Raw genomic sequence first — 24,085 nt, 5'->3', positions numbered from 1 at the left:
CGGAGCGGCCGGCGTGGTCGGCGCCATTGGGAGCAGGCTGCGCTGCGGCGGCCTTGTGCTGCTGCTGTTGTGCTGCAAGCAAGTGGAGAGGAGACATTCCAACCCAAACACCTTCAACCTCTCCTACACCGGCGAGCACAACCACTCGGCGCCCACACATCAACTCGCTCGCTGGCACCACCCGCAACAAGCTCCCTCATCCTCCTCCTCCTCCTCCTCCTCCGTGCAACCTCAACCTCTGCCGCCATCTATGGTGGTCGTGGGAGGAGCCGAGGAAGTGAGCCACCAGAGCAGCTCGTCGACGGGGCTCTCCCCGACCACGCCTCTACGCACGTTTGTCCATGGAGGAGGATGAGGAAGAGGATGACGAGCTCCTCATGGAGATGACCAGCGATGATGAGCTCCTCTTCCTCAACGGCATCCACGTGGGGGATAGGGCATCGTCCTCAGCGCACCACCGCCATCGCAGTTTGCCCGAAGCCGACGCACCCCACACCTAGTTCCATCATTGTCGCTCTCTTCTTCTTTCTCTACCATGTCTGCCCACCACCTCATCATCAATCAATCTCCCTCACTGGCTCCCCTCACACCAAATCTTCGCACCACCGGTTTGCCTCACCAAGGAGAACCCATTCCCCTAGTTTCCCCTCTCTTTTAGCCACCCCATCCCACCACCACCATCACCTTCTTTGCCGCCGGAATTGTGCCCTTCCATCCATTGTTCTGGCCATCTCCCTAGCTCCCTGTACCGGCCGACACTTTCCACGAGTGAGCCAAGCTCGGGAACACATTCGGTCGCTGCGTCGCCACCTCCCAGCCACTGGAGCACCGGCACCCCGCTCCTCTCCTCCTTCTGCTCTACATGTGAAGAAAGAAGAAACGAAGAAATGGTGGAGAGAGATGGGAAAAAGAAAAGAGAAGATGAGAGGATGAAGGAAGAAGACGAATCTAACAGGTGAACCTCATGTACAAATGGGGAAGATGGAAAACGTGACGACGATGGCATGGCTCTAATTTTGTAAAATTTGAGTAACACAGCTACGAATATACGAATTATAATGTCATGCCTGTGCCACACGTGTGACGAGCTACAATGCCAGGATGACGTTTACAGTAACGTGTCGGGTGGGTGTGTGCGCATGTGTGTTGTGTGATTCGGCCAAGCGGCCAGGCTGGCATGTATGACCTTTATAAGTAAGGAACCCTGTAATGAGATAGGTGTGAAATGAAGAAAGGAAAAACGAATCTCTCCTCTCAACAACTCTGCTCTGCCCCTTTCTTTCTCGACTCTGTCTCCTCCTCCTCTGTTCTTCACCTCTCCTGCTCTAGTTATTCCTCTGCTATGATCTAGTAGTGTTACAGTGGTATCAGATTCGGGTTTTCCGTGGTTGATGCGTTCAAATTCTCTCGATCTGACTGGTAAAATCCCTATGCTCCGGTAGGCGGCTACCCTCGGGTGCGGCTGCTGTAAGTCCGGTTCAGGTTCGGTTGGATTTGGAGCGAACGCTCACCACGGCGCCCATCAAGCTCAGCGCTCCGTTATGCCAATCGCTCGAGTCGATGGAGGGGAAATTGTTGGAGAAGTTGGAGTTACTCACTCAGAAGATGGAGGCTATGGACGACAAGATGACGAAACACGGAGGGCGGCTCGATCAGGCCGTCGTCAAGGTGGATCTCGCTCTGGAGGCGGTTGGGAAGCTGCAGCAAGATCAGCTTCAGGCGGCGCGGCTGCAAAAGAGTTTGGCGTCTTCCGATCAAGTGAGTATTCTGGGCTCCCCATCTGCGGTTTCTCTTGGCAATGCGGGTGTTTCCCCACCACCACCACTGCCGCCGCCGCCGCCACCAAGGTTCCATACTCGTCCTGTGTTTATTCGCAACGAAGCGGAGTCTAGCCAGGGTTTTGATCAGGGTGTTCGTGCTAAGAGTTGCTTGCCTAAGATGGATTTTCCTCGTTTCGATGGCTCTGATGTCCGTATTTGGCTAGATATGTGCGAGACCTATTTTGACATGTACCAAATTCCGGCTATGTTTAAGGTTTCTGCGGCAGTCTTGCATATGTCTGGAAATGTAGCACAGTGGTACCAATCCTTTAAGTTAGTAGAAGAGATTTGTGACTGGTCTCAATTTCGTTATGCGGTTGCTCTCGAGTTTGAAAGTACTGCACAGCGTGAAAAAGTTCAGGCGCTGCAAACCTTACGGCAAACTGGTTCAGTTGCCGATTATAAGTCCCAGTTTGATTCACTAGTGTACCAGGTGCGTGTGTTTGATCCATCTGTGGGAGGGATGATGCTGCTGTATCGTTTTATTCTGGGTCTAAAGGAAGAAATCCGCTCAGCTGTGCTGGTCCAGTTACCTGACACTGTTCAGCAGGCTGCTGCAATTGCTTTAGTGCAAGAAAGTGTGTTACTAGACAGTGGACAGAAACCTCTTAAGAAATTGACATACAAAGGGGTTGGCGCTAAAGTGGATACGTCTGTTCCTGTCTCTGAGCCATCGGCCATTCAACTTGAAGGAGCTGAATTATGGAAAGCTAAACAGTTGAAGGAATATAGAAGAGCGAATGGACTCTGTTTTAAATGTGGGGATAAATATTCACCTGATCATCAGTGTGTGATCACTGGTTAATTAAAAGCTATGCAAATCACTGAAGTTATTCCAGATGATCTTTTGAATGCAGTGGCTACCGAAGAAGATTCTGATGCTAAGGAGCAGTATCATATTTCTTTGAATGCGTTATCTGGTGCATCTCGCCATAATGCTATTCGTTTGAGAGCATTGGTTCAGAATAAAGTATTGTTGATGTTGGTGGATTCCGGCAGCTCTCATAGTTTCATTGATCTCAATTTTGCTCAGCTGTTGGGTTTGCAGTTGTGCCCTATTTCCCCTTCCTTGGTTCAGGTAGCTAATGGTGAGTTTCTCTCTTGCCAATATGTGGTTTCTAATTTCACATGGTGGATCCAAGGTCAGACATTCTCTTATGATCTGAAAGTGGTTCAGTCGGGGGGCCATGATGCAATATTGGGGATGAATTGGTTGGCTCAATGGGGTGATATGTCTTGTAACTGGGCAACTAAAACTCTGAAGTTTTTCTATCAAGATCAGTGAATCGCACTGCAGGGTGTTCAAGAGTCTGATTCCCAGACTGAATTATGTGCTATTTCTTACCCTCAAATATTGAAATGGCAGAAGGGTTGTGATATTTGGGCTGCTGTTTTGCTTGAACCTACTGACAATGCAGATTCTCAGTCCATTTCAGAAGTAGTAGCTCCATTACTGTCTGAGTTTGCTGATGTTTTTCAAGAGCCCAAGTGTTTACCTCCTCATCGCACTTTTGATCATGCTATCTTCTTGTACCCTGATGATGCTCCTGTCAACAGTAAACCTTACAGGTATTCTCCTTTACAAAAGGATGAGATTGAATGCCAAGTCAAGGACATGATTGATTCTGGTCTTATTACTCCCAGCATGAGCCCTTTTGCCTCCTCAGTCTTGTTGGTCAAAAAGAAAGATGGGACATGGTGTTTTTGTGTGGATTATCGCAAACTCAACTCTGTCACTATTAAGAGTAAGTTTCCAATGCCGGTGGTTGATGAGTTATTGGATGAGTTAGCGGGCAAACAATACTTCTCTAAACTGGACTTGAGAGCCAGTTATCATCAAATCCGTATGGTGGAACAGGATGAGTTTAAAACCGCTTTCAAAACTCATCATGGGCAGTTTCAATTCAGGGTTATGCCCTTTGGTTTAACAAATGCTCCATCTACATTTCAATGCCTGATGAATTCAGTATTTGCATCTCTTATTCGCAATGTGTATTGGTTTTCATGGATGACATTTTAGTGTACAGCCCTGACTTGGATTCTCACCTACATCATCTGAGACAAGTGTTTATGTTGTTGCGACAACATCAGTTATATGCCAAAATGTCTAAGCGCTCTTTTGCTTGTGCTCAATTAGAGTATTTGGGCCACATAATTTCTGCTAAAGGTGTCAGTACTGATGCTGCCAAAACTGCAGCGATGTTAGCCTGGCCTGTTCCACAAACTGCAACTGAGTTGAGAGGTTTTCTGGGCCTCACAGGTTACTATCACAAATTTGTTCCGAATTACAGCATTATAGCCAAACCTCTCACAGTGTTATTAAAAAAGAAAGCATTCCTCTGGTCAGATGCTGCTCAACAAGCTTTTCAACAGCTCAAACTAGCCATGAGTTCTACCCCGGTGCTAGCATTACCTAATTTCAGTCTTCCCTTTGTTTTGGAGACAGATGCCTGTGCTTATGGAGTTGGTGCTGTGCTCAGCCAGTTGAATCATCCTATTGCTTATTATAGCAAAGCTTTGGGACCAGCTAATCAGAAACTTTCTATCTATGAAAAGGAGTTTTTGGCTATAATGATGGCTGTTGACAAATGGAGATGTTATTTACAGCACTGCCCTTTTACTATTCGCACTGATCACAAAAGTCTATGTCACTTGAATGATCAAGTTCTTGGAACTGATTTGCAACAGAAGGCTATGACTAAATTGATGGGTTTTCAATATACTTTTCAATACCAAAAAGGAGTTGACAATATAGTTGCTGATGCGCTGTCCAGGATGCCTGTTATACCTCATTGTGCTGCACTGTCAGTGGCTTCTCCCCTCTGGCTCCAGGAGGTGTTAAATTCTTATCCAGTGGATCCTGCTGCTCAAACTTTGCTGACCGAATTGGCTGTTCAATCTCCTAATACACAAGGTTTTTCTCTGCATGATGGATTAATCAGACATCATGAACGAGTATGGATTGGAGCTAACACTGGATTACAAACGAAATTGATTAATGCTTTTCATTCTTCTCCTGTTGGGGGTCATTCTGGCTCTACTGCTACCTATCAAAGGATGAAGAAGTTATTTTCTTGGGTAGGTCTGAAATCAGATGTGGCTAACTTTGTTAAGCAGTGTCAGATTTGTCAGCAGGCCAAGTCTGAACACTGCAAGCTCCCTGGCTTGTTAACACCATTACCAATTCCTAAGGAAGCCTGGGTGGACATATCAATGGATTTTATCGAAGGTCTTCCCAAGTCTGATGGATTCACTGTCATTCTTGTGGTAGTGGATAGATTCACTAAGTTTGCCCATTTTATTCCCTTGCGTCATCCATTTACTGCTTCCCAAGTGGCCAATGCAGTTGACAAAACAGTTTTCAAGACACATGGCATCCCTCATTCTATCGTCTCAGATCGGGATAAAATTTTCACCAGCCGATTTTGGAGTGATTTGTTCAAAGTGTGGGACACTACTCTGAGTATGAGCTCCGCTTATCATCCTCAAACGGACGGCCAGACCGAGCGTGTTAATCAATATCTTGAAATGTACTTACGTTGTATTACTCAAGCAACATCAACTAAGTGGAACAAATGGCTGCACTTGGCAGAATACTGGTACAATACCTCTTTTCACACTGCATTGGGTTGTTCTCCTCATCAAGCTTTGTTTGGAGCTGATCCTCATGTCAGTCAAGTGCCAGTACTTCTCTCCTCAGTCCATCAGTCATGATCTTGTTTCTGAACGCAATCAGCTATCTGCTTTCTTACAACAACAACTGCAACGGGCTCAGTTGCGCATGAAGCATCAAGCAGACAAAGGCCGGTCTGAACGATCCTTTGCAGTTGGGGATTATGTGTTTCTGAAGTTGCAGCCATATACTCAATCTTCGGTGGTGAATCGTCCATACCCCAAACTAGCTTTCAAGTTCTTTGGCCCATTTGAAATTCTAGAGAAAATTGGTCAGTCGGCTTATCGGTTACAGTTACCAGACTCAAGTTTGATTCATCCCGTCTTTCATGTCTCTCAGTTGAAAGCACATGTTCCTGATCATACACCGGTCTTTACTTCTCTTCCTCACCCTGTGGTTTTGGATGCCGCTGACGTTTGACCTGAAGAAATACTCGATCGTCGGCTTGTGAAAAAGGGCAATGCAGCACATGTTCAGGTGTTGATTAAGTGGTCTTCTTTACCGGCGCATCAGGCTACCTGGGAGGATTATGAAGTGCTCAAGACCCGCTTTCCATCAGCACCAGCTTGGGGACAAGCTGTTTCTCCGGCGGGCGGTACTGTCACGTCTGTACCACACGCGTGACGAGCTACAACGCCAGGATGACGTTTACAGTAACGTGTCGGATGGGTGTGTGAGCATGTGTGTTGTGTGATTCGGCCAAGCGGCCAGGCTGGCATATATGACCTTTATAAGTAAGGAACCCTGTAATGAGATAAGTGTGAAATGAAGAAAGGAAAAACGAATCTCTCCTCTCAACAACTCTGCTCTGCCCCTTTCTTCCTCGACTCTGTCTCCTCCTCCTCTGTTCTTCACCTCTCCTGCTCTAGTTCTTTCTCTGCTATGATCTAGTAGTGTTACATATAATGACATTTATCTGAATAGATATATTTGCAATGGCACATATCAAATTAACCCTAGATTTTTTTTTTTGAGATAACCACTTATGTACATTGCATGTGAGGTTGGACTAAACCTCTTCCGCCCATCTGCTGCATTGCGTGTCTTGCACGCATGATCCTTAACTCGCATGGATTATTAGTTATGTGTACAAATTATTTTCAAAAAAGAAAAAGTTGTGTACAAATTTGTTCTGAGTTAGACCTACTGCCTACTGGCATCTCAAACCTTAACATTTCCTGCTTTAATGTGGTACAAATTTTTGTTTTGCGCTTTTGTTTTTCACTTATTCCACATTTTTTCTATCGAATTTTGTATGGCTGCTAGCTTGTATAACCCTGAGTGACGGTGTCTGAACAACCATTTTCCTAACTCGTACAAAGCACTTCCTCCGTTTCACAATGTAAGTCATTCTAACATTTCCCACATTCATATTTATGTTAGATTCATTAACATCAATATGAATATGAGAAATGCTAGAAACATTTCCCACATTCATATTTATGTTCTATCTATCTAATTCATTAACATCAATATAAATATGAGAAATGCTAGAATGACTTACGTTGTGAAACGGAGGGAGTATATACACACAAGCCATTCGGAAGGTCCTGCTGAATCCTAAACCATCCGCAAGTACGGAGGAGGGTGTCAAGGCTGAAGGTCATACTCCGACATTAGAAAAAAATCGAGTACTAACAGAAAAGGTTCCAATAAGCACGCTGGATATTGCCCTTCAAAGTTCAAACCAACACTTCAGCATGGTTCTTCTTTCCTTGACCAGAACAAGTGTAGCGAAGAACAAAAACGCATTCAACAACAGGCAATCTGCATAAACTTATACATCATGTTTTCTTTGTTGCCCATTGAGAGGCACTCAGCATATGGTACATCATCCAAATTGCCGGTCAACAAGAAAACAAAACCCTCAACCTCGGCACACGCGACAGTGTCTTTCGTCCTACTATCTTCAAAGAATATATCTTGCACCGGACAAAACTATATCCTTCCACGTATAGGGAGCCTGACATTTATATCCTTCATGTTAGCATTTGATGTTGGTGTTAGTGTTCAGGCAGGCTCGAGACCATATCATGTCAACCAAGATTGGTTGATGTCCCACTCCCAAACAATGCATTGTCTGCTGTTCAAGCTACAACATCCGAAGTGTCAAAACTGATCATCCCAACCAACCAATCCTTGCAGCTCCATGATCCACCCTCTCCAAACGAAAGGACCAAGAAGACGCTGCTGGACAGTCAAAAAAGCTGTCGCATGCGGCACATCCCTTGTGTAATGAGGATGGCCAAGTTAGCGCACCAGGACTTCAGGGGCAGCACCTAGCACTCCAGAGAGAACAAATGGTGGGCACCATGGTGCAAGGAGGCCTTCACCAGTAATCATCATCGTATCCAGACCACCGTGAGCGGGATCCACTTGATCTATTTGACTGCCACGGACGAGGGTTAAAACCCCTATCATACTGTTTGGTGTACCGCTGTTCAGGGGACCTGTGCATCCTCCCTCCCTTGGAGACTCTTTTTGTAGCATTTCTTAAATTCTCTTCGATATCATATTCTTGGCGCTGCAAAAGGAAATCAGGTGAACTTTGTTTTGCAGGAAATTTAAATTAAAAAAACAATGGTCATTTTATAACAAAATGAAACTTCATATTTCTGCCATCAATAAGCACTGTAGCATTGTAGCAAGCACATCCAAATTTTCCAAAATATGGTAGGTATAGGCTTCTCCATTACTAGTATGTACCCAGAGTCTGCTCATAGTGGCATTGCCCATTATTATTATTATTTAGAGAGAATGTGCAGGAGCAGTAAAGATTACAGCATCCACGCATCTAGATGGTGGATCAACCAAAAAGAAAAGGGAAGATATAGAGTAACAGAGCTATATTCTCACAAAGTATCTGGCGACCTAAAAGCATCCTTGCAGAATGTTTAGTTGAGGCTTAAATTTTGCAAATATGTTACCAATGCTATCTTGGAAACTTCCAGGTATGAAAATAATGAATTGGTCGAGATTTGATCCATTGAAAAAATCTACGATGAGTGGCGCATGAAAATATTACTCGGTTACCACTTTTCATAAGCATATTTAATTGTTTTTTTGCTTTACCTTGTCAGAGTCTGAAAGAACATTATAAGCCTCCCCAATTGCTTTAAATAGATGGTCAGCATCTGCATGAACCTCCTTGGCGACATCCCTCCAAAACCCATCATCAGGCTTTTCATTCCTTACTAGCAATTGTGCAGCCTGCAGGTCAAAATAGTGTTACAGATGCTTTCTGTGTGAATCCAACAAGAAATTCTCTGAAACAATGTAAACCTTATCTGGGTGATGCCTCAGTGCAGCCTTCCGGTATGCCTTCTTAATATCTGCTGGAGATGAAGATGGTTCAATTCCCCTGCAAAAGAGGGGGCAGGAGAGAAGAGAAACAACTAATTAAGCTATCTCCACATAATAAGAGATTATTAATTTGCTTCGTCTCATTAAAATATAGATGATTCGCCAATAGTTAGAAAGGGTGACACCCAATTAAAATAAGATCATACAAGTATGCAACATAATATGACATGAGCAGCTGTACTCATCACAATGGAGTTGATGTCCTAAATCATGTGTGTGACTGTGGCTAGATGAAGTAGCAAAGTATTGATTCTCCTATAAAACAGCTGTCTTGTGCTATCGAGAAAATCTAATCCAACACATGCAGCAGTGCTCTTGGCAAGGGGAAAAAGGAATCACTACATTATAGATTCTAGATTAATTTGTTCCACTAGATCAATGAGAACAGTAGGTAAAAAATCAAATGTCAGAGATATGCATTGAAAGCAAATATTAAGGTTGGTTAAAAACCTGGGGGCAAAAACAACACTTTAATAAACAAAAAGAAGGTAAGGTTAATTTAGAAAAAACTTACAAGATTAAATACAAATTCAAGGGAGTATCTCTTTTTGCTTCATCCTCTACAGATAAAAGTCGGGTGCGCGCCTGCTTCAGATCGCTATGCTTGTTCAAAACTTTTGGTGACAATCCAGAGTTATTAGCTTGCTTTTCAATAAGTGATATGAGCTTCCGTAAATCATTAGCAGCTTGTCCATAATCCCTGATCATTTCGTATAAGGTGGCTCTTCTTGAAATTGCCTGAAATTAAGAAGCCATTAATGAAATCCATGCACAACCACATAAGGCTAAAACAGTCCATATATAATAAATGTATCACATATTATGCATATGTAAATGTGTGCAAAATGATAACTGTGTATCATAAAACAAGAGCTACTGCACTTTACCTTCAGATAAGTTGCATCAAGAACCATGGCTAGTGAACAATCTGCTATAGCATCAGTAACTTGACCGAGTGCTTGGTATGAAGCAGCACGATTGCAAAAACAGACAGCTGAAAAGGGGCGTGAATCACTATTACGTGCCAATGCTGCTGAATATTGTTCTACAGCCTCTGAGTATCGACGAGCTTGAAATGCTTCATTCCCAGCAGCCTAAAAAGCAACATGAGCACAAAAAATATTAAGTTATCATTAACAAAAATGAAAGGCTATCTAATCGGTTTCTTGCTCATTCTGTGATGTTGCGTCAAACATAGGAAATAGAGATGCACTCATAGTTACTAATTATCCTGGGAGTCAATAAGTTGTTTATTTCTTGCACATCCTACTCAGTAAAACAGTAGAAGTTGCTAAAGTTGAATAAAAAATGCAGTTCTGACTGCAAGAAAGAAATCATGTATCGATATGATAGACAGCAAAGTACTGTCACTTCAAAAATTATGCAACATTTCCTGCTGAGAAATATCATATTCCTTAAAACCAGAAGGGAAAAGCAATTATAGTTCTGGACAGAGCAAATTTAAATATTAGAACAGACTCAATAAAGAACATAGGTAGATATGACAGGACAAATATCATCAAAGTTCATTTCCCGCAAAATATGTTAAACAAATGGAGCATACCTTATGGGAAAGAAGTTCCCTAATGGTAGTAGACAAAGATGAGAAACATTCCTGAGATGTTCTCCCTTCACTGCAAGAGTAGCCCCATTCAGGAGTTAAATATAACAAGAAAAACTTACAAAGGAAAAAAAAGAAAGAAATGCAACTCATAGGACATGAGAAATTTACCTCTCTTTGACATTTGTCACTTGCTGGTGCTTATTTAGCAACTCGAGAGCATCTTCAAGTTTGCCTGAAAGGAAGTAAGTCTTGCAAATGAGATATGTCCGCCAGAGCCTCCCTGACCATTCCGTAGTTTCAGATGCACTGGAATTCTTTTCAGCTAACACAACTGTTTCCTGGCATAGTTGAATGACTTCTTCATATTTCCGTAGCTGTACAGTGCAACAACCATATTAGTAAGCAGGAAGCACTAAGACATACAATAGTGTAATAGTTCACAAAAAAAACATGGATATAAAACAGCGAACGAGAAGAAATTACAGACCGTCAGTAGCGCCTCTGCTTTCATCTCCATTAGTTTATCTGAGTGTGAACTTATGTGCAATGCATTGGAGATAAATTGTAAAGCAGTTGTTGCTTCGGACACTGTTCTTTTCTTAAGAAGTTCCTCCGATAGCGATATCCAATCCACCACACTCTGAAGTATAGATTAAATGATGTCATTGTATCAACAAGGTATGATGCTATAACAAGCAGAAAAAGAATACTTGTTTTTTCTCGAAAACGCAGGAGAGCTGCATTTCATTTCATTAAGGGGAAGAAAAAACAATACAAAAACACAACACAAAGAAAAAACCAAAGTAGGAGTGCTCGAGCCCTCCTACCAAGACCCACACACACTAGACAACCCGGGGAGCTTAGTTGCCTAGATTAGCCGTCCCACTAAGGAGCTTTTGAAGGTGAGAAGCTCCAGCGACACCCCAAAGATGGCCCTCATTTTCTATCACTTGCAAGACCGTCGCTACTCTAGGATTGGCGTTATTGAAAACGCAGTCGTTGCGGTGCTTCCAAATCTCCCAAGCTACTAAGGTTACCAAGGAGTTAATCCCTTTTCAGCACCTCCTTCGGCCGGTTCTTTGTTGCTTGGCTCCACCACCTCAGAAAGCGGTCGGTAGAGGGTTGAGGCGCAGCCTCGGCTAACCCTAGTCTCAAAAAGATTGCCGTCCAAACTTGGCGAGAAAAAACACAAGAGATCAAAATGTGTTGGATGGATTCTTCCCTTTGATCACAAAGGGGGCAGATCACTGTGTGCTGCAGCCCACGCTTAGCTAGACGATCGGCTGTCCAACACCTATTATTGATGGCCAGCCAAATGAAGAATTTGCACCGGAGGGGAGCCCAACACTTCCAAATACGTTTCCAGGGAGCAAAATGAATCGAACCCAAGAAATAGGCTTCATAAGTTGATTTGCAAGTGTAAACGCCATCTGCAGTAAGCTTCCAAACATGCTGATCCTGGACATCTTGTAGCAGCACCACCTCTTCTACTAGATCCCAAATGGCCAGGTACTCAGCAAGAAGCTGGACCAAAAGCCCCCCTTGGATGTCAGCAACCCAACTTCTATTTGTCAAAGCTTGTGCCACAGAACGTTGCTTTCTTGCTCTTTTAGGGATTAAGGCGAAAAGATTAGGGGCTAGCTCAGCAATCGTCTTTCCTTGCAGCCATCTGTCACTCCAAAACTTGGTATGTTCTCCATTTCCAAGGATAGTTTTGACAGCCACAGCAAAAAGAGAGTGGACATTTTTGGGCACATTGATGGATAAACCGGCCCAAGGCCTAGATGAGTCTGTTTTATGCAGCCAAAGCCATCTCATGCGCAAAGCCCACCCCATCTTTTCGAGATTAAGAATACCAAGTCCCCCTAAAGACAGGGGTCGACACACTCGATCCCAAGAGACCAAGCAGTTTCCTCCATTTGCATTGTCACTCCCTTTCCATAAAAAACCACGGCGCCTCTTGTCAATGGCTTTAAGCACCCATTTAGGAAGATCCAGTGCCATCATTGCATAAATAGGGATGGCTGAAAGAACCGCCCTAACAGCTGTGAGCCGGCCAGCTTTATTCATCAAGGAAGCTTTCCAACCCGGGAGATTGTCCGCTACTTTGTCCACTAAAGGCAGCAGGTCAGCCTTGGTTGGTTTCCGAATTGTAAGAGGAAGCCCAAGATAATTGCAACTCAAGTATATCTTAACAAACCGAGGTAATATCAGGTGCAAACAGATAATTTTGGCAGAATAAGCATTTACTACCAATTCCTTCCATTCTAACAATGACAATGGTTTGCTTACGGACTTTTGGTGTCTGGTACAGAGGATAACGACTGGCATCCCTTGGATATCAATACAAGGCAATGACTAGTACTCCGTGAAAGCACAGTCATCATTCGTCAATAAAATAACTTCCACTACCAGAATAGAATTCCTTTATATTATCATGTGTATTTAGTCCCTATGATATCCTCTTTTATTGGACATAATGGTGCATGTGAAAATGATTAAACAGAAACTGGCCACCATTAAGATGTTAGATGTGCAAACGGGAAAGAGAACCCAATAGTGCGAGCATCAGATTGATCAACAGATTACCAGTGTTCCGCGGTGATGTAAAAGGCTAGATAATAGAGCCTGCTAATACAGTGATATGAACAGAATGATATTGGAAATATAGTAATTGCAACAAAGATCAGAATGTTCATGAAAGCTGTATACTGAATTTCTATAGTAAGACATGATGGGCCGTAGTTGACAGCTCTTCCTAGGATAGTAAAGACAAAGATAAATCTTCGTAGACCATTACTATGTAAAAGTCTACGAAGGTTGATCATCTGAAATCAGTATAATTAGATTTGTCGTGAAAAAACTTCATATATCAGTGGGGGTGGCCCATGTATAAAATGTCATACACTTCATCAAGGGTACCTTTTACAATCCTAATTCAGAATTTTTTTTTCCTAATTTTCATTTCCGGCAAACTGTTTGCTAAGTTGTCCAACTAACTGCCATTAATCGCTCGGTCGGTCCCTGAGGGCAATTTTAGGCCATGACTCAACATGAACACTTAGTTGGTCAACTTAAGATTCTTTGATTAATCATCACGTCCGGAAGAAACACCAGGAACAGATCAGCTGGAAGGGACAGGAAGGCAGAGGAAAGGAAGGGGGAGACAGAAGAGGTTTTGCTGTCATGGCGTCATGACTCATGAAACAACAGGTAAAGGTGGTACTAGTGATTGATGCAAACAAAAAAATGAAGAGAAAGGAAGGAAATGATGAGATAGGCCAATCCAGCTCAGATTTCAGCCCTCAAGCTATGAAGTTCACCACGTCTATACCCATGACACTGACCTCTCTCTTGTTGGCTTTCTCCTCCCAACATCACTGGACAGTGGACACTCCTTAATATCCATATCAGCTTTGTCCTGTTAGTCGGCCAGATCTGGTGACCATGCAAATCGGGGTAGGAGTCCTGTTAGCAAACTGTAGGACTGTATAAGATCCGAAACCAATCTTACGGTCCAAACAGCCACTGGCAAGCTTTGGAGGGTGACAGAGGTGTAGTTGTGTAGAGCGGACTGCGGGAGAAGGCAAGAAGCAGAAACAGAAGCAGCAGCATAACAAAGAAGTCAACTGCAACTGTGCAACAGTGGATGGTAGCACATCGCTTCACGTCCTACTTAGGCTACCTTTCTCTCTGCTACTCTACTTACTCACCATCAGCAGTATAGTATACTTATCAGGAGCTGAAAGCCAAGCCATTACCAGTACCTAGTCAACAAGTTGACCTATTAATGACTATTTGGCAAATTGCCTCCTAGGGACTCAAAATTTACTACTTACTCCCAAGTAACGACTATGGCTGTAGATGGTTATATGAACCACACCACTACTCCCTGTAAAACTATTCTTTGCATGTGTTCCACTAAAAGTCAATTTTTGTGAGGTGTTGATTAAAGTAACTAAGAATAGTTAGGGCTTATTCGGTTCATAGGATTTCCAAATCATAGGAATAGGAAAAGTAAAGGATTAGGACGACACATGCACTCCAATCGTTAGGAATTTTTCCAAGAGCTCTCACCTCATGCTTAGAATCCTATGGAATAAGGTTGTAAGACTACAATCCTTAGGAATTTGGTACTCCCTCCATCCCTAAATATAAGGGATTTTGGTTAGATGTGACACATCCTAGTATGATGAATCTGGACATAAAGCCTGTCCAAATTCATTGTACTAGGATACATCACATCCAACCAAAATCCCTTATATTTAGGGACGGAGGGAGTAGGATCTATTTCTATGAAAAGAATGATGCACATAGAAAAAAATTAGGTTCAATTCCTACAATAATCCTTTGGAAATCTTTTAAACCGAATGAGCCCTTATAGTTCTAAAAAACTTAATAAATAACAAATTAGTAATTATATATTCTTTGAAATTTCCATAAACGAAAAGTAGATAGCAAAAGGAACAAAACACATGGATAGTAATTAACACAAAATAAAGAACTTAAAGTGATCCCTGAGCAGAAATATAGCACACCTGAACTCTTTCAAGACCATCAGAAGCCTCAGCGAGCATTTTTCTGTCAGAACCAGAAGTCTTACTGGACGTTAAACAGGCAGTGTAACTCCTTAATGCATCTTCAAGATCCCCGAGTGCAAGTTGACAGCTGCATCCATATACGGTACCAAGTTAGATAACTAAATCAATGAGTCCCATCACAGAAACGGCTCAATTCCTACAGGAATCCAGAAAAATCCCATGGCCCAGACAAAGTTCTAATGGGCCTGACAGAGTGATAGTCAAAACAGCATGGGTTATACACATGCATAATAAAATTAGCCTACAAATTCCTTAGAATTCCTTAGAAGGTATGAAGGTGGTATCTTCAATCAAAGTAACAAGAGTGAATAACCTCTCCAGAGTAATCCAGTACAACATAAAGGCACATGTTTCAAGGGAAAAACATCAGTGGACTACAGTTCAGTTTCTCCAAAGCATACATTAGTTATATAGTGAATATTTGAATATTCTAATTAAGACAGTACTAATACACCTGGAACATGCAGCTCTGGTTTTACAAGTATGCGCATTACAAAAGTATTTAGATATCTATTGCATCATCTTCCATGATAAAAGCAGTACATTCCACTATGCAGGGTGCTTACCAGAAAAAGAACATATAAGTGCACCTTGTTCAAATGAAGTTCTCAATCATACTAATTGATTTGTTATCACTGAATAAGATATACTATTTCGTTTAAACATTAAAAGAATTAGTTGGGTTGCTGTAGCAACTTCTTACTTTGCAGCTCTAACTTTAGCCTTGAGAAAGGTAGGATCAATTGATGTAGCAATCAAACAATCCTGAAGAGCTTCTCTCATTCTCCCGAGAGACATCCTGGTAGCTGCACGGTTGCTGTAGCAAAGCATCAGTGCACGGGAACAGTATCCAGAAGAATCATGACCGGAAACAGAATTTATTCCACGGGTATAATACTCCTCCGCTGTAGCAAAGTGACCATTTGTGTAGGCTTGATTTCCACTGGCCAAAATAAAATGAAAAGATATGGTATATCAAAATCAAATTTGAATGATCACATAATGCCATGTAAAAAGATATATATGACATGAAAAAGACAACAACAGACAAACAGAATTAAACTGTGTTCATACAAACCTTGTACGCCAGGTTTCACAAGTCTCCAAGGCTGCAGAAGTTGATGCACCTCTTGTTGACTGCTCATCTGCTGAATCCCCTGCTTTATTTTTTTCAGGGGAAAACTGCATGGTCTTTTTGTCTTGTGATGATTTTGGCTGTACATAAGCCTGAGTAACTGAAGGCTTAGGCAGTTGACCAGACTTAGTTCTTACCTTCCTTCTAGTGTTACGTCTTTGTGTTGACACGGAGCTTTGGGGAGATGTAGAAGCACCGAAGGTAAAGTTCAGCCCACTAAAATCTTCTGAGCTTTCTTGGAAAGTGGCATGTTCACCAATCTCGTGCGCTGTTCTGTAGCCATTCTCTTCATAGGCTTGCCCTTGATTGTTGAGCCTATAAGCATCATCCCAAACTTCAGCTGGGGCTGATTTAGGTTTACCATTAGCAGTGTCATGCATATTGGAGGAAGAAGGTTGTGGTGCGATAGGTATAGTTACTTCTTCATCAAAACTAGAAAAGCTGCTAGCAAAGCTGTTCGCAGATGTGTCTACATTGGGAATTCTACCTTCATCTTCGCATGTTGGAAGATCTGCATCAATAACCAAGTGCTCAGTTGCAGAAACTAGATCTTCAGCACAACTGGAGCTCTGGTTTGAGACACCATAATCATGTATATGAACGGACTGATCAGACATCACTGATGCTTCTTTTGCTACCTGTTCAACTGTAGCTGAATAAGGAGAACAATCCATTGGTGAGTAGTCACCTGCTAAATCCATGTCTGGCCCAGTGGTGCATGTTTCTTGAGAAGCAAAGTGATGGGGTTGAGCATGCTGCTTTAACTTGGTGGGCCTTTTATTTTTCCTTGCGTTTTTATGCGCTTCCTTTTTATCTCTATATGCTGATTTTATATAGTCAATACCAAATAAGCTCTCTCTTGAACACCAGGCTGGCTCTTGTCTGACTGCACAAGATTCACCAGGAATAGTATCACTTGCTGTATTTGTAGTTTTGAAACTGAAAGATGGCATATCATTTCCAGAAGTAGAGAAGCTAGATGAATGATTTGAATGTGAAAATGCGCGTGACTCCGGAACATTGGGCTGGGGAATAGCACCAAATACTGGAATGGCTTCTGCTTTACTTCTGAACACAAATTGGGAAGATCCATTCACTTTAGTAGATCCGACTGAAGCCCCTTCCCTATTGATGTTTAATTTCTTGATGTCCTCTTGTAATGCATGTTCTGCATATCCTTCGGAAGGAGGGACGGCATTGCTACCACTACTGAAAACAAAACTACTAGGCCCATAACCTTGATCATTATCTGATCTAGAATGTGTAATGTTTCCAATATCCTCATTAGCCAAGTTCCCTCCATTACCCTTTAGTTCAAAGGATACATTAGTTTGAATGCTTGTGAATGGCATGCTTGCTGCCTGGGCAGAAGAAAAGGTTGTGGCTGCATTAGTTCCAAAACCAGATACTTCTGGTGGCTGGTGAGCAGTTTCATCTTTATTGTTGTTGGATGGGGCTCCATGGCCTAAGTTCAGTTTTGTCATCCTGGCTGGAAGTGTGCTCTCCATGTTACCATGAACTGAGGTAAATGCCTTTGAATTTGCACCAGTGACAAAATTGCCACGATCGTCCATTACCTTTTTTGAAGAGTGTGAGCTCAAGGAAGCATCACTTCCAAATACAAATGCCTCTGATGGATAACCAGAATTATCACTTTGTTTGCACTGTGTAACTCCACCTCCTATATTCAAACATGATGGCAACTCTGGAGGCAAATTATTAACACTACTAGGTGGAACAAAAGCATCACTGTTGGCAGCAGAGGAAAAAACACTGCCCTCATTAGAAGTACTCCCAGAGACAAACGCTTCGGCTTGACGACTACTACCTCCACTTCCCTTCTGCTGAAAGGGAACATCACTTATCTTCTCAGGACACAGACCTGTGCCATCAGTAACATTGAATGTATCAGATGGATTGGTATTAGCACCAGAAGAAACATCATTAGTCCTATCCGCATGGTCACTGGATACGTTCCCTCCAAACACAAAAACTGGTGGTGCATCATTGGTAGATTCAGTGCCCATCCTTCCCAAAGGCGCTTGATTGCCTATACCATATTGTGTCAGCTTCTCTGCAACACCATTTGCATTGGCAGAAGCATATGAACCTGCACGGTGGACATCAGAACTAGTACCATCAGAAGAAGGCCCGCTTCCATTGCCTCCAAACACGAATGTTTTTGGCACGTCATTATCACCCTGCAACGGCACTCTGGTGCCTAAATTCAACTGCGTCAATTTCTCCGGGAGCACATTCACTTCACTGTTGAGAACCAAACCAGGTATATCAACTCCAAAAATGGAGCTCCTATCCTTCTTGTTGGCATTGACGCTACTCTCACCACGAGTCTGAAGATTCATCCTCCCCATTTTCTCGGGCAGCTTCGCCGAAGCCGCCCATCCCTCGTCGAACCGAGGCAAGCTGTCCCTGACGCTCCCGAACACGAAGGGGGCTTCTCCATTGGATGACGCCACTGGAGGCTGCTGACTCGTGGCAGAAGCCGCACCGCCAAACACGAATCCGCCGTCCTGACCCTCCCCGGCGCCAACACCAACGCCACCCGGCGCGATCCCCCCGATCCCATCCTGCCCCGATGCGTCCGTACCGCCGCCGCCCCCTCCGCCGAACGGATTCCACGGCGCCGCAGCGGGTGACGCCGGTGGCGGCTGGCGGGAGCGGGAGGAGGCCGCCGCGTGGCGCCGCTTGGCCAGACGCGGGGCGCGGCGGGAAGGAGGAGGCGGTCCCGCGGCGTGATCGGAGGAGGAGGCGAGGCCGAGCCCCAGGTTGGGGTTGCCCATGGCGGCGGCGGGGAGCGGGGTGCCGCTAGGGTTCTGGCCCGTGGTGGGGTAGGGGGCTGGCGCTGCTACCGCCGGCGTCATCGGCCGGCGGCGGCGGCGGCGGCTGCGGCGGCGTGGGATTGGAGGGGAGGGGAGGGTGTTATGGGTGGGTCCGATTTGGGGGGGAGAAGCGGAGGAGGGAGGAGGAATGGGGTTGCGTGGGGAACGCGGCGAAGGCGATGCGGTGCGGGAGAGAGGAGAGGGGTGGCGGTGCGTGTCGCGCAGTTGGGTTGGGCCTATTCTGTTCTGTGTGTTGGGGATTTTGACCGTTTGGGACGTGTCCGTAAAGCTGTGGACGACGACGATTTTTTTGAATTTGGGTGCGGTGGGGTGGGGTTGCCTGGTTTTTTTTGTTTGTTTGTTTTGTTTTTTTTTCTTGGAGGATGAACAACAATGAACCCGTTTGTTGATTCGTTTTTAAGGCTGTGTTCTTTTTGATAGAGTTCTCAACCCACCGCTCTTATTTTCGATGTGCATGTTTTCTAAAATATTAAACATGTGTTTTAAAAAAATTCTATACGAAATTTGTTTTAAAAATTCATATTAATTTATATTTTAAAAATTAGTAAATACTTAATTAACTATACACTGGTGATTCGCTCTATTTTACGTGTATAGGAATCGTGCCTCAGATAAGATGTTTGGTTTGGTGAGATTTTCTTATGCGGATGTGCACTTCTTTTATATATAATAAACAAGTATGCACAAGAATAAGTTTGGCGAGAAAGAATGCAAATTCAGAAACAGAATTATCTTGAGAGTTCTATATACTAATCATGAGAGAATTTTATATTTGTCCCCAGATGTTAACTGATTCTCTTATTTGCCCTCGCAAACTTGCCTCTCCCTCTATTTGTCCCCAATTCAAAAAAATGTACATGGCTTGCTTGCTGTTAGAAGGCACATGAAAGGATAATTTTGCCCTTGTGATTTTTTTATATGACTTACTAAACCTTGTTGAATAATAATTTGATTTTTTTAATGTAGGGATTAGGACGCATATTAGTATTAGAGGGTCTGTTTAGATCCCACCTTAAAATTTTACACCATATCATATCAAACGTTTGAACACATGCATGAAGTATTAAATATAGGCTAAAAATAACTAATTGCACAGATTGTGACTACTTTATGAGACGAATATTTTAAGCCTAACTGCTCCATGATTTAACAATATGGTGTTATAGGAAACACGTGCTAAGACGTATTAATTAGGCTTAATAAATTCATCTCGCGGTTTACTGACGGATTCTGTAATTAGTTTTTTTATCAGTGCTCGAACACCCCATGCGACACCCTATATAATACCGGATGTGACACGCCAAAACTTTTGACCCCTGTATCTAAAGACCCCATAGTAATCTGACATTGCCTTTTTTTTTCGGGGCATCCATGTCGGATAGGATGAATTGAAAAATAAAAACAGCCACCTGGTCGGAAAGTGGAAAAAAGTGACACATATGTGAGAGAAATTAGTGGAGATCAGGTGGCAAATGGGAAAAAAAATTTTAGGAGGGTGGCATTTGAGAACTAGTTTTCTGAAAGGATGTCAAATAGTAAATTCTCCTTGATGATTTCAAGTAAGGCAATAATGAATGTAAAGTACTAAAATATTTATATTTCTTAATGATTAAGTTTGAAGGAATAATGAATGTAAAGTACTAAAATATTTATATTTCTAAATGATTAAGTTTGTAATAGTTAGTAGTTAGTTAATCACTTGCTAATAAGTTTTACATGAAGCAGAATAGCGCAACTAAACCTCTAGTTCAAATGGACTCTAAGGCTAAGTTCGAATGTAAGGGTTCGAAACTCCCCCTCCCTCACACACGCAAAACCGTAATGACTTACTAGCACGTGATTAATTAAGTATTTACTAAAAATTTGAAAAATAAACTATTATTATTTTTTACACCAACTTTGCTATAGAAATTCTTTTGTAAAACACACATTGTTTAGCAATTTAAGGGTGCGCATGAAAAATGAGGCAACATATCCTATGCACACAGGCCCTCACGTGTACACCAACTAAAAAATGTCACCAAAAAAATCTAGAAAAAATCATACACATACTTTCAATTGTATTACACCTAGGGTTAAAATCATAACGTCAAATTCATTATATTTTAGCCGTAACAAAAAAAACAAAAAAATCAGACAGTTTTAAGGTTGCAATTTTGTCAGAATTTTATCTTTTTTGTTATTCTCTATGTAGAATAAATTTGAAGATGCGACTTTGCACGTAGATGTAATACTATTGAAAGTACATGTATGAATTTTTCTAGAATTTTTTGTGATAATTTTTAGTTAGTGTACACGGTGTGTACACGCGAGGGCCTGTGTGCATAGGATACGCTCCCGAAAAATGAAGGGGCAAAAGTTGGGACCTAAGGCACCCAAATGAACGCACCTAAAGCATCTGTTGAGGGTTGTTAAATACCAAATTAATGACGTCAATACCTACATAAAACCATAAATATAAAACATACAACATAGCGGTAGGATTTATTTCTAACAATTTTCACGAGTGTTGGTGTACATTTGTATGCAGGAGGCAAACACCAAAGTTGATATAAAATATACATTAAGGAGGAGGAGAATCAAACTCAAATCCAAACTTATGGAGTTTTGGACCAAAAACCCAACTGAACACCTCCAAATAGGCCAAACATCCATACTAGTAGAATGAGGGGCCCAAAATGAGTATCCATGCCGAAATCCGGGGCCAACGGAGCTGGCCAGGGGTTCGCCCGAACCCTGACACAGGCCGCTGGCCCAAGCCCAAGTTCGGTTCGGTAGCAAACCGCTTCCCAATGACGGTTATGGTCGTTTTCACCGGTAGAAACCGTTATCAGCTGGACACTTGCCAAGAGGAGAAGGGAGATGCTTTTTGGATGCTTAAGCATCTCCACATTCCCAAGGCACCTCTAGGCCTATAAATACCCCTCCTCTCTCTCATTTACAACACACATGGAGCTGAATTACATGAGCCTCTATTATATCTTTTGTACATTATAAAATAGGTAGAGAGTGAGGGGAAGCTCTGGAGGAGTACCCGAAAGTTTGGCACTCTCTCCAACTTCTACCTTTTCTAGGAGGAATTCTGGAGGAGTACCAGAGCTGTCGGTACACTCTGCTCCGGGTTCGGAGAAACTTCTTCTATTAAGTAAGCATTCAGGATCTTTTTTTATGTTATTTAATTTCTTAGTCTAAGTGAGATAGATTTTCATCTTTACGGGTTCATTGTTTAGTATCCGTACTAAGTGCTCTAGTACTAGGACTTTGGATAAAAAAGGAAGTTCCTGCGCAAGTATTAGAGTAGTAATTAATAACTTAGACGTGGTGTCTAGGTTAGAGATTACCTTTATTTGTTGTGTATCCCACTGATTTGTTAGAGGTAGACGGCAGGTAGTGACAGCCCTGAATTCCGTCCTAGTAATCCTCCACATTTGGATATATCATAGAGTTATAGCCGGAACCATGGTGGCAGACCAACAAGGGTCGATGCCCGAAGTAACAGATAGAAAATTACCTTTACTTAGTGTAGATAATTAAAACACATAGAAAGTCCACTCTAGCCTAGCTAGCCTACCATTAGTTGTTGTTCTTGGATAGTCTTAGCCTTAGGTAGATTACACGCGTTCCCTGAGTTCGGTATCCTTTTGGGGTCACCCGAAAGTGAAGTGCTACAGTGGTATTTCGTGTGTTTGCAAATTTATCTGTGGTCGTAAGAAATACCAATAGCATCCAAAGTAGCCAATGTCGAGCGAATTCAGATGGCTCCACATAGGAACACATTTATCAAACCAAAGGCTTGTTTAGAATCCTAGACATTTATAAGAAACTTTATTACAAATGCCACATGAAATAGTTTGATGTGTTCAATTGCCAAGCTATAAAACCAAAAGCCTTTTTCATCAAAATCCACAAGAAAAAAAGAAAGAAAAGCAAAGCAAAGGAAAGGAGCATCTTTATATTCGAGGAATTTTAAAGTTGGTGCGCATGCTAGGCCATCAATTCAGAACTCGATGAATAAGTTTGTTTTTGGTCCCTCATTTTGACGTAGTTTAAAATTCATCCCTGAACTGCAATACCATATATAACACGTTTCTTAATTTGCAAAACCATGTCAACTTTCGTCCCAAGGCAGTACAGCTCTCAGTTTCGGCTGATGTGGCGCTTTAACTCCGGTTAGCTGTGTTGAGTCAGCATGGGACCCACCACGAGCCTCACATGCCAGTGTCCAACTTTTTTTCCTCCCTTTCCAATCTCTTCCCCATCCTCTCTAGGCCAATGCCAAGCGGCCAAAGGCGGCCCGACTGCGCCGCTTGCACCCCACCACCCATCGTCTCTCTCCGTCGTCGCGTCGTCGCTGTATGAGCGTCTCAACGGTGGTCACATACTTCTTGCCCCCGCGCCATAGCCACCACCATCACCATCAGCTTCTAAATTCACGCAAACGGTGGGGATGGGGTCAAGATTTTGAGAAATGGCACATCAATGCTGAGGAGGACCGGGAAGGAGGAGGAGGGCCCTGGTGGCGGCGACGATGGCTGACGAGGTGGGTAAGGCAAGTGTGCGAGTGAGCACGAGTAAAAGAGGTGGGTAAGGCGTGCATACGAGCGAGCAAGTGAGACACGGCTAGAACCGTCGTTTGTCTCTCCCCTTTCTTCTCTACGTGCGGCCTGTCGCGGCTGACCCACCAGGGCACCACGCCCCATGGCTTTTCCCTCTCCTCCGCAGCGCGCCACAGGCTACAAGAGGTGAGCACGAGGCGACTAGCGCGAGATGGCTCCTCCCTGGCCGCCACCGCTCTTTCTTTCCGCCTTATCGGCTCAAGTGGCCGTGGTGCTCCTGAGACGAGGAGGCGTCTAGCCGACTGCCTGTCGGGCGAGTTACTCCTTGAGAGGTGGCTCTCCCGGATCCCCGCCGACGGTTGGGGCATGCATCTCGTCAGCCTCTAACGGCGATGACCTCAACGAGATCCCCATCCCTTCTCTTCCTCCTCCTCCACCATTGCCCATCTCCACGCTGCAGTGCTTGCTCCCGTGCTGACAACCTGATGTCGCCAATGCCAACGCCCAAGCGA

At 43.3% G+C, this 24,085-nt stretch overlaps 2 protein-coding genes across 2 annotated transcripts; one reads left to right on the top strand and one right to left on the bottom strand.

Moving 5' to 3' along the window:
- Nucleotides 1–1,560: 1,560 nt before the first annotated feature.
- On the top strand, nucleotides 1,561–3,840 carry LOC136356665 (uncharacterized). The gene is made up of 3 exons (XM_066310908.1): nucleotides 1,561–2,569; nucleotides 2,678–2,898; nucleotides 3,118–3,840. Exons 1-3 carry the CDS (start codon nucleotides 1,561–1,563, stop codon nucleotides 3,838–3,840), a joined length of 1,953 nt encoding a protein of 650 aa, XP_066167005.1.
- Nucleotides 3,841–7,161: 3,321 nt separating this feature from the next.
- LOC4338607 (uncharacterized) lies at nucleotides 7,162–19,228 on the bottom strand. Its single transcript, XM_015783653.3, has 11 exons — nucleotides 16,100–19,228; nucleotides 15,725–15,964; nucleotides 14,959–15,088; nucleotides 10,908–11,060; nucleotides 10,589–10,794; nucleotides 10,421–10,490; nucleotides 9,744–9,950; nucleotides 9,371–9,594; nucleotides 8,776–8,854; nucleotides 8,566–8,703; nucleotides 7,162–8,017 (listed from the first exon to the last, which is right to left on the bottom strand). The coding sequence occupies exons 1-11, from the start codon at nucleotides 19,036–19,038 to the stop codon at nucleotides 7,823–7,825; spliced, it is 4,581 nt and encodes a 1,526-aa protein (XP_015639139.1). The 5' UTR covers nucleotides 19,039–19,228; the 3' UTR covers nucleotides 7,162–7,822.
- Between the last annotated feature and the right edge of the window lie 4,857 nt (nucleotides 19,229–24,085).

Source organism: Oryza sativa, chromosome 5, assembly GCF_034140825.1.
Source record: "Oryza sativa Japonica Group chromosome 5, ASM3414082v1".
Taxonomy (NCBI): domain Eukaryota; kingdom Viridiplantae; phylum Streptophyta; class Magnoliopsida; order Poales; family Poaceae; genus Oryza; species Oryza sativa.
This window is presented reverse-complemented; position numbering and strand designations above follow the sequence as displayed.